The 13,613-nt window shown below is 39.1% G+C and overlaps 1 protein-coding gene across 1 annotated transcript in view; it reads left to right on the top strand.

Annotated features, from left to right (window-relative positions):
* VPS36 (vacuolar protein sorting 36 homolog) overlaps nt 1-10,589 on the top strand; it is a 31,671-nt gene extending 21,082 nt beyond the window's left edge. Inside the window, exons 7-14 of the mRNA XM_068526727.1 lie at nt 1,184-1,216; nt 1,337-1,414; nt 2,052-2,186; nt 3,872-3,937; nt 5,405-5,469; nt 6,014-6,098; nt 7,052-7,128; nt 7,216-10,589. Coding sequence (XP_068382828.1) covers nt 1,184-1,216; nt 1,337-1,414; nt 2,052-2,186; nt 3,872-3,937; nt 5,405-5,469; nt 6,014-6,098; nt 7,052-7,128; nt 7,216-7,309 — 633 coding nt within the window. The 3' untranslated portion in view covers nt 7,310-10,589. The remainder of the gene's footprint in view (nt 1-1,183; nt 1,217-1,336; nt 1,415-2,051; nt 2,187-3,871; nt 3,938-5,404; nt 5,470-6,013; nt 6,099-7,051; nt 7,129-7,215) is intronic.
* Nucleotides 10,590-13,613: the final 3,024 nt, after the last annotated feature.

The following is a 13,613-nucleotide window of genomic DNA, read 5'->3' as shown; positions in this document are numbered from 1 at the left end:
GAAATCTAGTAACAGTTTGTACGTGCAAAGTAAAAATTTAAGCGTGTAAAGTGTCTGCATTTTAGTTTTGAAAACGAGGTTGGTGTGTGATTTGCCCTCCATTTAAATGTTAGAATTGCCTTAGTTTCAGAGCTGGTGCCCAGAGTTTCCCACAAAAGGTTTCCTGCATCTGCTGGCTGTTGCTGATAAGAATCCAGTGTTTAAGCCTTTTGTTTATCTAAGGAAATTCCTGTTAGGTGTGTTCCCCTTTGTTTTCGGTAGTAGCCCAGTGAGTCGGCCATAAGAATTGTACACAACACTCTATTCTTTTAGCAAAATCCTTTTGCAGATGGGGGATACTTTCCTGCATGGAATTAAGATGGGCACCAGCCCGTCAGAACGTGTTAACCACTGTTCTGTATGGATTGAAAGAGTTTTCAATTAATGATAAGATGCTCAATTGGTTTTTAAAAATAACATCTGTGGATATCAGTTAGGTGATATTCTGCACTGGAAGTATATTTTTGGTAATTTGAAATACATGAATTATAAATATGTCTAAGTTTGAAGAGGCCTTTGAAGTGGATAGTCATTGTAGTGAATTGAACAGTTGATGGGTTTTATTTAGATACGTTTTGGTGGTATGTGAATGTTTTTCTTTTGTGATAGCCACTCTATTCAAGGCTACAAGTATAATCTGTGTAATATTCAGAGGCTGAGGTTTACGGTTTCAGTTAAATCACACCTGCTATTAAAGCCAAAATGGTTGGGCCCAAAGAAGTATTCCTGCAGCTGCATGTTACCATTTTCAGCCAGGAAAGCTTTACAACACCTTTGATTCTTGAGCTTCTATCTAGAAATGGTTTTGGGAAGAACCAGTGACAAATTTTCTTACTTGTGTCAAAGAACAGTAAATAATATTTTCTGAACTATTACTTATGTCATCTTTTGTTTGTTTAATCAATAACTGTTTCCTCTTTGAAAATTTGAAAAGTTGTTTTTCACAGTTCGTTTTGGAAATTTTATGGTTTATTCCTAGAATAAGGTAGATTTAGTACTTGTATAAATATTCATATAAATAAATTGATATTTGTAAGAAAATTTCATACATTTTTATCATAGGGAAGAAAATAGAGTGCTTCATTGCTTTAAAACATCTAAATTCTTTAGACAGATTCCAATAAAAGCTCATTTCTCATTTTAGGCCTTCGAAGACCTCAGCAAGCTAATGGTCAAGGTATATGTCATTTACATCTATTAAATTATACCAATTATGATACACTTTTGAAAATACGTTTTGTTAGCAGACACTTTGGGGACATTATTTCTTTTCAACCTTTTACTGTTCTCTTGACAGGCTAAGGAAATGGTGGAGTTATCAAAATCCATTGCTAATAAGATTAAAGACAAGCAAGGTGACATCACAGAAGATGAGGTAAATAGATTGCTTTTTTAAGGCATTAGAAACTAGATTACACAAATAATGCATGGACGTTTTGGTGGTTTGCCAGCTTGCTTTCTTAATATAGTGTTTGATTTCTTTTAGGACTTGAAGATATATGAAAGTACTAAAGAAAAAGTCAACCATAAAAACTTTGTTAGTTCTAGCAGGATTAAAGGATATTTCAATACCTTTTCCTGGAGTGTAGAAAACAGAGGTATTGAAATGTGTAAGAAGTGATTGTTTTAGACATATCCATAATTTTGATATGTTTTATTTAAATTTGTTTACAGTCTGGTCACAGCCATTTTCCTTTCGAAGTTTTTGGTTGTATCTCTTCATTGGCATTAAACAGCATAGTTGTCATCTAAGTCTCCTCTGCCACCAAAATTGTGGGGAAAATGGAGTATAAGATACTAAGGCAGGAGAAGGAAGAATAATAGTTAGATTTATGCAGGGAAGTACTAGAAATCCACTCTTACATAGTTCACAGCATAGAAACACAGTAGAAGAGATAGGTAGATATAGAAATAGTGGAGTAGAACTGAATGTCTGATGGAAGGATTTTATATGTTGGGTGGAGAGACTTATTCTGCATAGTCTTTTTGTGCATTTTCTCCCCTCATTATAGACCATCAGGTTTAAATCCTATTTGCTGAGCATGGGAATAGCTAACCCGGTTACCAGGGAAACCTACGGCTCGGGCACACAGTACCACATGCAGCTGGCCAAACAGCTGGCTGGAATATTGCAGGCGCCTTTGGAGGTAAAAAAAAAAACCTAAACGTCTCTTTAAATTGTGTTAAATTATTTCTGTGCCATCAGAAATCTTAAGAGCATAACTCCGTTCATGATATGGTTACTATTCAACCAACATGTTGTTTTTCCTTTTGGTAATATTAAACTAGTTCATTGATTCTTTGTCAATAATCTTCTAAATTGTTTTTAATTTCCATTTCAGATATCTAAATCTATTTGATATAATTTTTTCTTATCTCTTGTTTTCAAAAGGAAATATATAGTCTGTATATATTTTCATATATTGTGTACTATTAATAATTTCATAATACAGTTTCATCTTCTAGTCATTATTCAGGCAATCAAAACTTTATTAAAACATTTGTATTAAGAAATATTTCAAACACATGACAAAATAGAATAGTGTAATGAATCCCTATGTGCCCATCATCCAGCTTCATCCGTAAGCCAGCCTCCACTCAAAATTGTTTTAAAGGAAATCCCAGACATCACATCACTTTATCTGTGAACATTTCAGTATGTAATTATAGTGATAAAGACACCTTTAAATGTAATTATAATCCCCTTTCACACGTAAAAATTAAAAAATAATTTTTTAATATTATCAGATACCTAGCTAGTGTTCACATTTTCTCTTATAGTTGATTTGTTCAAACCAGGATACATTGCAAATGTTTGATTTCTCTCTCAAGTTTTTTTGTTTTTTAAAATTCTATGGGTTTTCCCTTCTCCCATACAATAAATCTCCCATACAGTAAATTTTTATTTACTGAAGAAACTAGTAGTTTGTCTTATAGAGTGTCTCAGAGTCTGGATTTTGCTAATTTGTAAGTCACCATGCTTCCCTGTCCTGTGTAGTCCCTGTAAACTGGTAGTTATATCTAGAAGTTCTTTCTTTTTTTTTTTTCTGACAAGAATATCTTATAGAGGGTGTTGAGCATTTCCATCAGGAGGTACATAATATCTGATTGTCTTTTTTTTGTGATGTTAACAGCCACTGACAATCATTATCTAGATCTGTTACTTCATTAGGGGTTGCAAAATGGTGATATTATTATTTAATTCTATAATTTCTTCAGTTATTAGGTGGAATAACTTAAAGCATTTAAATACACTTTTTGAAGGGACTTCCCTGGTGGCGCAGTGGTTAAGAATCCACCTGCTAATGCAGGGGACACGGGTTGGAGCCCTGGTCCGGGAAGATCCCACATGCCATGGAGCAGCTAAGCCCGTGAGCCACAACTACTGAGCCCACGTGCCACAACTACTGAAGCCCGTGCTCCTAGAGCCCGTGCTCCACAACAAGAGGAGCCACCACAATGAGAAGCCCGCACACCGCACTAGAGAAAGCCTGTGCGCAGCAACGAAGACCCAACACGGCCAAAAAAAAAATAAAGATAAATAAATAACTTTATAAAAATAAATAAATAAATAAATACACTGTTTGAAACATGGTGTACAACCCCTCTTTTCACTTAAGTAAATGTTAGAACAGTAATAATGACAGTAAAGTCCAAATATGGAATTTGAAGTGCCTTGTGGTATCTGAATAGGTTCTCTGTGTGTAAATATAGTTTTCAAAAGCTTCTTAAGAGATTTTATGATTTCTGATTTCACTCTGATTATGATTTCTGTTAAGAAATGCTAACTGGTCCTAATTATAATGCTGCTTTTTATTTTATATTTTAACAGGAACGAGGGGGAATAATGTCACTCACGGAGGTGTACTGTTTAGTAAACCGAGCTCGAGGAATGGAAGTAAGAATAGAATATTTAGATATTCTTTTAGCTAAATATAGACTCGATATAATACAAATTCCCCTACAGTGAATACAATTTGAGGAAGGGTTGTGAATATCAAAACTATTTTGAGAAGCAGTGTGGCGCAGTGAAAAGAATACTGCCCTGGGATCTAGGAGATAAATTCTGTTCCTGGTTTTGCTGAATGCCCTTGAGTAGCTTCCTTAACCTCTCTGGAGCTCAGGTTTTTTTACCTTTAAAATAGGGTTTGGACCGAATGATACCTTAAAACTGAGAGTCTGTGTTAGTATTGTGATGAACAAGGTTGTGCATGATGCCCTTTCTCTGTGATAGTTAACTGTTTTGAGTGAACCTGGTTGGACTCAGGTTGCCTGCAGGTAATACAGAAAGAAAGACACCCTGCCTCTTTGGCTCAGAATCAGCAGCGGCTATACTTCAGCCCTCACTGCCTGTTCACACCCAGCTGTCTTTGGCCTCCAAGGGTCTGTCTGTGCACTCTCTGTGCCCTTGAAGTAGAACACAGTTTTGTGGTGTCAGCAGTCACCTCCACGCAGACGACTCACACACGTCTCTCCAGCGCTCACCCCGGTCTCACGGGTTAAGCCTCTGTTCTGTGTTTTTATTTGAACAGTCATCATAACCGCCGCCAGTGGGTACTTACCATCACTCTGCACGTGCTATCCATTTGTCCTACCAGTAACTCAGTGAGGTAGCTCCTTTTACTGTCCCCATTTAGGGGATGATTAGGGGATGAGGACATTAAGGCTTAGAAAGAGTAAGTAACTTGACCACGGCTGCACTTGGAGACAGTGTTTTAACAGGGACTGGGACCCAGGCTGGGCTGGCTCCGGAACCATTCTGTGTGACTGACACCTGTGCTGGTCACCACCACGCAGGACCGATTCTTCAAGGCCACATGGTCTGGAAGGGTAGCCACTACCTAGCTACATGTGATGATTGTGAACTTGAAATGTAGTTAGTCCAAATTGAGGTGTGCTGTAAGCATAAATTACACACGGGATTTAGAAGACTTAGTACAGAATAAAGAAGTGTTAACTAGCTCATTAATGATTTTTTATATCAATTATATGGCGAATTTTTGCATCTATTAGGTTGAATAAAATATATGTATTAAAATTAATTTCGCCTGTTTATTTTCTTTTAATGTGGCTACTAGAAGATTTTAAATTATGTACATGACTTGTATTATATTTCTATGGATAGTATACTTGTATTATATTTCTATGGATAGTATACTTGTATTATATTTCTATGCTTTAATGAATAGAAGTCTTTTGCTTCTTTGTTAATCCTTTTTGCCTTGTAGTGATTAAGCCACCTAAAATCCTTGATACATGATAATTTTACAACATCCTCTTCTGTTTTAGTGTTCTTTATAATTATATAGCGTCACTCTATTAATTTGCAGTGTAAACTGGTAAACTGGATTTTTTTCCCCACTAGTTGCTCTCACCAGAAGATTTAGTGAATGCATGCAAGATGCTGGAAGAGCTGAAATTACCTCTCAGGTAAAAGAACCTCTGCAGGAAGTTTGCCAACTATAGCCACGATTCCACCCTGAGTAGACAGGACAGCCCTGCAGGTCTGCCATCCTGCGTGGTGAACCAGCATATATATTGCCCCTCTTGAAGTTTATATCACACATGGGCAGAATTCACCCGGCACCACGGGCACCTCTGTCAACCCAGCTTCCATCCTTATCAGGGCTGTGCGGGGCCTCAGGGGCTGGTCGTCGGCCTCTTGCCGCTGGGGCAGGAGGTGAGAACGTGGGCTCCTCCCAAGCGGTCCCAGTGACCATCCCTCTGCCCTTAACAAAAAGTAGACAGGCATAGTTTATTTAGCATGTAGATTATAGTTCAGAACTTCATTAACTGTTTATTCATGAGCTTTTTAATTAGGCCTTAGTTACCTGTGGTCATTGTATTTGAAATGTTCTTTCGTGTTAATATTGCCCTCAGTCCTGGCATAAATGAAAGTAAACAATATTTGCGCCTCCTCAGGGGCCCGAGATCCCAGATATTCACGGCTTTGTCCTCCTGTCTGTGATTTTAGGCTCCGTGTGTTTGACAGCGGCGTCATGGTAATTGAACTTCAGTCCCACAAGGAGGAGGAAACAGCGGCCTCAGCCTTGGAGACGGTACGGGGACCCAGTTTCCTCCCTCCGTTGTTAGACCTTGCCACACAAGACCCCGATGCTTAGCCACTTGAGAAACAGGATTTCCTTTTAAATTCAACTTTACTGGAAAGTAACATTCACAGACCCAATTGAAAATGGTTTCTCATTAACAACGAATAACTATGCATCACATTTGTACTTTGAAAGCTCTTTGAAACTTGCCGACACTCATAACATCTTGTGAGTAAGGGGAGTTAGGATGAGTGAGGTGCTTGCTCTCTTTCTGTTTGAAACTCAGTCTTGAAAATATGTTTTTAACTTTGTAAATCAGTGTTACCCATGATTGAAGTTTTTCTTTCAGTATTACCCACATAAGCTGCATTACCCTACAGATTGTTTTGTGAAAGAATTGCTTCAAAATATACGGAAAGCAAGTGTAGTTTAGATGGGTTTTACTGGGCAAACTCCTGATATTACTCATTAGGATCCTTGAAATACTATCGCCTCAGAGCTTCTGTGGTGAGCCTGTATAATTTGAATAACTCGCAGTTATTACACTTCTTATTTTAAACTCGATGAAAGTCCCAAGGCTATAGATACTTCTATCACATATTTAAAACTAATCCTACGTATAACGGTCCTTCAGTGGCGCGTGTACTATGCACTCAGTTAGAATTTGTTATATGTTCCTTTTCAGACTGTGGAATAGTTCTTTTTAGACATTAGTACAGTGCCTTTATTACATTATATAGGGTTTCATGATGTTTTAGCCTTCACCGTGTTTGTTCTGGGTTCTTCAACTTTTGCAGACTTAAGCATTAGTGAAGAAGATTTAGCTCTAGAGTGAACAGTCTTTGGAGTTTAGTAGAAAATTCAGTAAATTATTTCCCAAGTATACTGGTAGATAGTCTCCCCAGGTTAGTACCTAGGTGGCCTAAATGATCACATTTTTCCCTGCTGTGTGTTTCTGTTAGGTTTCAGAAAAGGGATCTCTAACATCAGAAGAGTTTGCTAAGCTTGTGGGAATGTCTGTCCTCCTGGCTAAAGAAAGGTAAGCAAGGGCTTTGCTCCTCACTTGAAAATATCATTTGTGTTTCTGAATGGGTGGATGATGGTGTTTTTTTCCCTTGACTCCTAGGTTGCTTCTTGCCGAGAAGATGGGCCATCTTTGCCGAGATGACTCAGTGGAAGGCTTGCGGTTTTACCCAAATTTATTTATGACACAGAGCTAAGAGTTTTGTATTTGAAATAACTTGTCACCGGGATACTTGCATCATGTAGAGGTTGTATGACATTGAGCTAAGGGTAAACCCTGATAAACCAAGAATTTACTGGAACTTCGCAGTATAATATAAAACCCTTTTAATTTCTCCCTAAATATTATGATCCAGGAAGCTTCTTTAGGATAAATATAGGAAAATATAGAAAGATGAATGCCAATATGAATTCGAAATCATGCTACAGTTGTATAGAAACCCTCCGAGTTTAACTTGAAATATGGTGGATTTTAACTTGATCTTCAAATCTGACCATTTTTGAAAGAAGAGAATTTAGTTCATGGGGGAAGAAAGAAGTTGCATGTTTGGACAGGTTAGATCATTATTTTGGTGTGCCTAAAATTCACCTGAATTATAAATGAAGTTTTTCTCTGCATCTAGTGTGCACATTTTGGGGGGTTTTCATGCAACAATTTATACCTGCAGTGTAGTTTAAGAACGTGACGACATTGGAGCAGAATATCCAACTGCAGGATATCATCTGAGGCTCTTCCTAAGGGCTTTAGAAGCAGCCATAGGCATGTCTTCAGCAGACCAAATAAAGCACCTTAAAAACAAGAGAGAATTTGATTTGACTTACGTATATATAATCTGACGAGTTTCTTTTTTTTTAAGTGATGATTTCATGGCTGGCATTTAAAGAATGCAACTATGTCATTTTGTTTTAAAAATGCTGTAGATTTTGAAAGTGAATTAAAGAGCTGTATAGACATGCCCAGAGATACGGTTACAGATTTGGGAAGTAGATGGTTCAGGATTTCCCTAGGATTGTTGTGTGGGTAGAGGGACCGGGAGGACCTTTAACTCGCTTTACAGGAACCTTGGTGCTCTTTTACCTCAAAGCCAAGGATGGAAAAGAGAGAGTGGGAACATGTCTCCTTTTCCTTCCCTAAAGAAGGAGTTTCAATGCTGAACTTTTAAAATCTTTCTATCATAGTCTAGCAATATTTTTTTCCTTTACCCCACACATTATAAGTTGTGTGGAGAAACTGTCTCACTAAAAAGTATTACTGAGATAACAAAAACTGGCTAATGTATTGAATCTCGATTGCTTGAGTTTTCCAGTGGACTGCCTGACTTTTTTACTGCTACATAGCGTACGGTATGTTGGCATTACCTCAAACTCAGGGACCCCAAAGGGACAGAAGGAGAACCCCTTTCTAAGACTGAATTGGCAGTGGAAGGTAGTGATGGGTTTTGGCCAAGCATCTAGAAGGGATAGTATCTGTATTGAGAGAACCTTTAAGACCGGGAGGTGGGGATACCCAAGCTCAGACCCTGGGATCCCTGAGATGTCCTCGCTGAGAGGTGGCGGGCCAGTGCTGGGGCCACTGCAAGTGCCCTTTGGGGAAGGTCCAGGGATCTTCAGCTGCAGACCCAGGGAATCCCTCCAAGTGCAGCCAGAGTCAGTCCCCGATCCCTGCCTGCTCCCTGTCGCTGCTCTGCACCCTCCTGTGTCACGGGAATGTTGTGGCCGAGGCATCCTGCCTTAGCCTTCGTTTTCCGAACCTGTCACTGATTCCACGTTGTGATGACAGATCCCTTAATTCCCCCATCGCTCAGCCTCAGGTTTGTTTGGGGGGAAATTCAGTGTCTGGCTACCTAAGTCTTTCGGGCCATTGTGTACGGTCGTTTGTATATCACTCCTCTCTCTGGGATGCACTCACTCTCACACTGCCCTGGCAAACTTGTATGCATACACACACACACACACAGACACGCACACACACGATATCTCATACACATGATATCTCATCTGCCTAAGGCTTTTTAAAACTACACAGATAAATAATCTGTTTCACTAGTTGGAATGAGTTGCAACTAAGATTGTTTGAGCTACTGGGTCTGGCTCTAATGGTCTGGATTCATTACAGCAAACTCCTATAATTCAGAATATTTATTTACACTAGTGTGACAACACATGAACAAAAATGGAGCAGTCTGAATTGTATAAAGTGAACTAAAGATGAAGAAAAGTGACATGGATATATTTTGCAAATGTCACATTAGTTAAAAAACAGGTATGATTGATTTTATTGTTTTAAAGTGGGCATTCTTCAGTTTCCAGACCTCTGTATGTATATTTTTATCCTTTTTTTTTTTCTTTGTTTTTGCCAAATAAGGTGTCATTTTGGTCCTTTGTTGGTAGAGGTTATGTTTAAATACAACCAATGAGGCCCTAAGTGCAAAAAAGTTCTGTCTTGGTGCTTATCACTATTATAATATTATTTTTGCTTTTCTAACTTTGCTCTTAGGAGCATAAATCTGTTTGTAGCTTTATGGTAATAGAATATTTCTAGTCACATACTGTCAAAAAGTTTTTTACATTGTACAAGTGAAGAATGTTTTCAGAGTTAAATGATTGGTATTAATGTATACCAATCATTTTGCAATTATTGCAAAATTTAAAAATGATTTTTTCTTAACTTGGTGTTCTTTTTAAACACTCTTTGGAAAATACACGAAAATGATAACCCTTTAGTCAGAATAAGCCCATGTGTTAAGATTTTTTCTTTTAGATTTTATAATCAAGAGTTCATTATAAATATTTATGACCTCAAGCTCCTACTATTTTAGTTGTCTTAAAAGAATGGGAAATGGCTCACAAACTTTTTTTTTTTAATTCTTGACGTGAATTCCACTGTCGATTGACCGTGTATATTTGTGTGAGTGTACTATCTCTTGTTCCCTGTTACCAGACTAAACCGACCAGCATTTATCATGTCATCATTCTCATGCTCAAATACTTAAAATGGTTCTCCTTTGCCCAACAGTCTCAGAGTTTCCACTGTGGTAAGACAGAGTCACAGCTCAGAAGGTGGGTGGGTTTTAAGGGCTGTGCTAAGGATGGAATCGAGCATGCTCAAAATGATCCTTGAAAATCTCTGTATAATCTTACAATTCGAATGCCTGTAGAGTGATACATGGGTATGAATATTTTATGAATATAGTAAGTAAAATACATAATAAAAAACTACATATCAACAGTAGACTTTTGTAGTACCAATAATTAAAACTATTTAAATGTGTCTCTTTTTCTTTTTTTCACTTTGCTGATAGGTATGGTTGAACTTATGTAAATGTATTGCTAATCCCATCCCTTATAATAGATCGTAAGTGTAAGCTCCACAGGGGCAGAGATTTTTATCTGTTTTGTTCATGGATGTGTCCTCAGAGCCTAGAGCGAGGCCTGGCACACAGTAAGCATTCAATAAATGTCTACCGAATGAATGACCTCCAACGTGTATGCCTATTTATCATTTGGCTTCACTCTACCCTACTTTATCTCCCATTCAATTCAATACAAAGAAACGTTTTTGCATACCTGTCGACTTTGTGTGAGGAACGGGGACCACTGGGGGATACAGAAGTGAATAAGATGCGGCCCCTGCCTTTAAGAGGGTGGCCTCGTTGGGAAATAGACGCATAGCAACCTTAGTTGATGATGAGACGAAGTGTGTGCCATGGACGGGGCACAGGTACCATGCTTGGAGGGCAGAGGAAGAGGCCTTCAGTTCTGACGGAGGAGGGTCTGGGAAGGCCTCATGGGAGAGGAGAAGCTGGTGCACTAGGCTCACAAGAACCCAGAGATGGTCAGGGGCAGGCGTTGGGTCAGAGAGCAACAGGAGGTGTGTCCCCTCCTGCACCTGGGGCACATCGTCCTTGTCCAGACTTCCCTTTGTTATTTCCTCCCATCCACCCACCCCCACCCCCAATAATCAAAACCAAACTTTGCTCAATCCCACCTGCTCTGGAAAAATCTGTCTCCAGTACACAACTCTGCTACTCCTAAACTCCGCTAAGAGTTATTGTCTCTCCCATATACTTGACTGTCTTTTGCCTTGTTCTCTAATTGTTATCTTAATGCCGTAAGAAAACAGAGAAATTGGGTTTCTTTAAGTTCAAGGAATATGATATAACACTTCTTTGGAGTTCCCACTGGCCTAGGTCAGTGATTGTACATGGTAGATTCCTAGTTAAGCATTAACTAAATCGAGTGGGTTTTGAATTATAATGTGTCATGAGTTGAGTCTGAAACCTAAGTCTGTATCCTTTACCCTCTTCCCAAAAGGCTTCTTATCCGGACTTGTCCAGGCTCAGCCTGTCTGAGATACGCTGTCTTAATTCAGATTCCATGCATGGGCCATATCCATGATGTGGGAAGCACTCCAGAAAAGTCAGGTTAACACACATGTAAGATCTTGTTATCACAGTGTGAAAATTGAGTCATTCGTGTTCTTCCTTGTGTTCCGATAATCACGAGTCAGTTAAAGCTTGTCTCTCAGAGTATTATCTGTGGGGAAAAACATCTCCCCATTTATTTAAAGGGTGTATTGAGATAGTGAATACATTTTACACAATTTGCAAAAGATCCCTAGACCAGTCACTCACTCAGAAAAAGAACTCAAGATATCTTGTCAGCCAGCTTGTTTTAGTTCAATACAGCCAAGACCATACCACTGTTCTTTTGAAAGCTTTTTTCTTCACATCTATGTTGCCTTCTTTTATTTTATTTAAAAAAAATTTTTTTAACATCTTTATTGGAGTATAATTGCGTTACACTGTTGTGTTAGTTGCTACTGTATAACAAAGTGAATCAGCTATACGTATACATATATCCCCATATCCCCCTCCCTCTTGCGTCTCCCTCCCACCGTTATCCCACCCCTCTAGGTGGTCACAAAGCACCGAGCTGATCTCTCTGTGCTATGCGGCTGCTTCCCACTAGCTAGCTATTTTACATTTGGAGGTGTATATGTGTCCATGCCACTCTCTCACTTTGTCCCAGCTTACCCTTCCCCCTCCCCGTGTCTTCAGGTCCATTCTCTATGTCTGCGTCTTTATTCCTGTCCTGCCCCTAGGTTCTTCAGAACCACTTTTTCTTTTTTAGATTCCATATATATGTGTTAGCATACGGTATTTGTTTTTCTCTTTCTGACTTACTTCACTCTGTGTGACAGACTCTAGGTACATCCACCTCACTACAACTCAATTTCGTTTCTTTTTATGGCTGAGTAATATTCCATTGTATATATGTGCCACATCTTCTTTATCCATTCATCTGTCGATGGACACTTAGGTTGCTTCCACGTCCTGGCTATTGTAAATAGTGCTGCAGTGATTATTGTGGTACATGACTCTTTTTGAATTATGGTTTTCTCAGGGTATATGCCCAGGAGTGGGATTGCTGGGTCGTATGGTAGTTCTATTTTTAGTTTTTTAAGGAACCTCCATACTGTTCTCCATAGTGGCTGTATCAACTTACATTCCCATCAACAGTGCAAGAGCGTTTTGCCTTCTTTTAGAAAGGATTAAACTATCTTAACTGTCCAGTAAACAGTAATACAGTTTGGCAAGTATTCTAATTAAGGCAAAAATGACCAAGCATCTCAATAAAGCTCTTATTTAAAAAAGGACCAAGCACATTGATCCGGGCACTTGCACCCGGATTTAGGCAAAGAGTGGGTTTCTAGGAAGAGTGTGTGTCTGAAAGATCAACACTGAGCAAGTTGCTTTCTATATGTTTCACTCAGTCACCACAAAACTTCAATATAACTATTATTAGATGCCTTTTACAGTGGAGGAAAGGAGGGATTATGTATTTGCCCAAGGTTACAGAGGCAGGGCTGGATTTAATCTCAGCTGTGTCTAACTCCCACTCTTAAAATGAGCTTTTGCTTTCAAAACCAAAAATGGCAGGGCCTGTGGCATGTATTTAAAAAGAGTTCTAACTTGAGTAATAGATGTGGGACTAGATAATTCTGACGGTGAAAGTGGATGATGACCTTTGCCAACTAAAAATTGTCACTTGCCACCTGTCTCTACAAGGATTAGGTCACGAGCCCCGGCAGTCACTGACCTTCAACATACCCTGAAAGGAGTTCAGGGTGGAGATCAGGAATGAGGCACTCTGTGCCCTGGGAAAAACTGGCAGAACAGGCATCAGATAGTTAGATATTTTCAGGAGAAGATTTTAGGAGCCCAATTTCTTGCATCTTATATCCAGAAAAGCACTAAAATCATTAACAGAGACATCTGCGCCTGGTGACGAGCAGCAAGCCTCTGCCGAAATGCGTGCTCGGCTGCAGCATCCGCCTTCACACAGATCACACATACCCTGACCTCCCACCCCACCTCTTCGGAGCAGTTCTTCAGGGCTATCTGAGAGGTGTATCCTGGGCTTTAGTCCTCATTTTGCTCCAAATAAAACTTAACTCACAACTCTAACGTTGTGTACTTTTTTCAGTCCACACCTTAA

Source organism: Eschrichtius robustus, chromosome 18, assembly GCF_028021215.1.
Source record: "Eschrichtius robustus isolate mEscRob2 chromosome 18, mEscRob2.pri, whole genome shotgun sequence".
Taxonomy (NCBI): domain Eukaryota; kingdom Metazoa; phylum Chordata; class Mammalia; order Artiodactyla; family Eschrichtiidae; genus Eschrichtius; species Eschrichtius robustus.
Note: the sequence above shows the minus strand (reverse complement) of the source record. Positions and strands in the feature narration are given on the sequence as shown.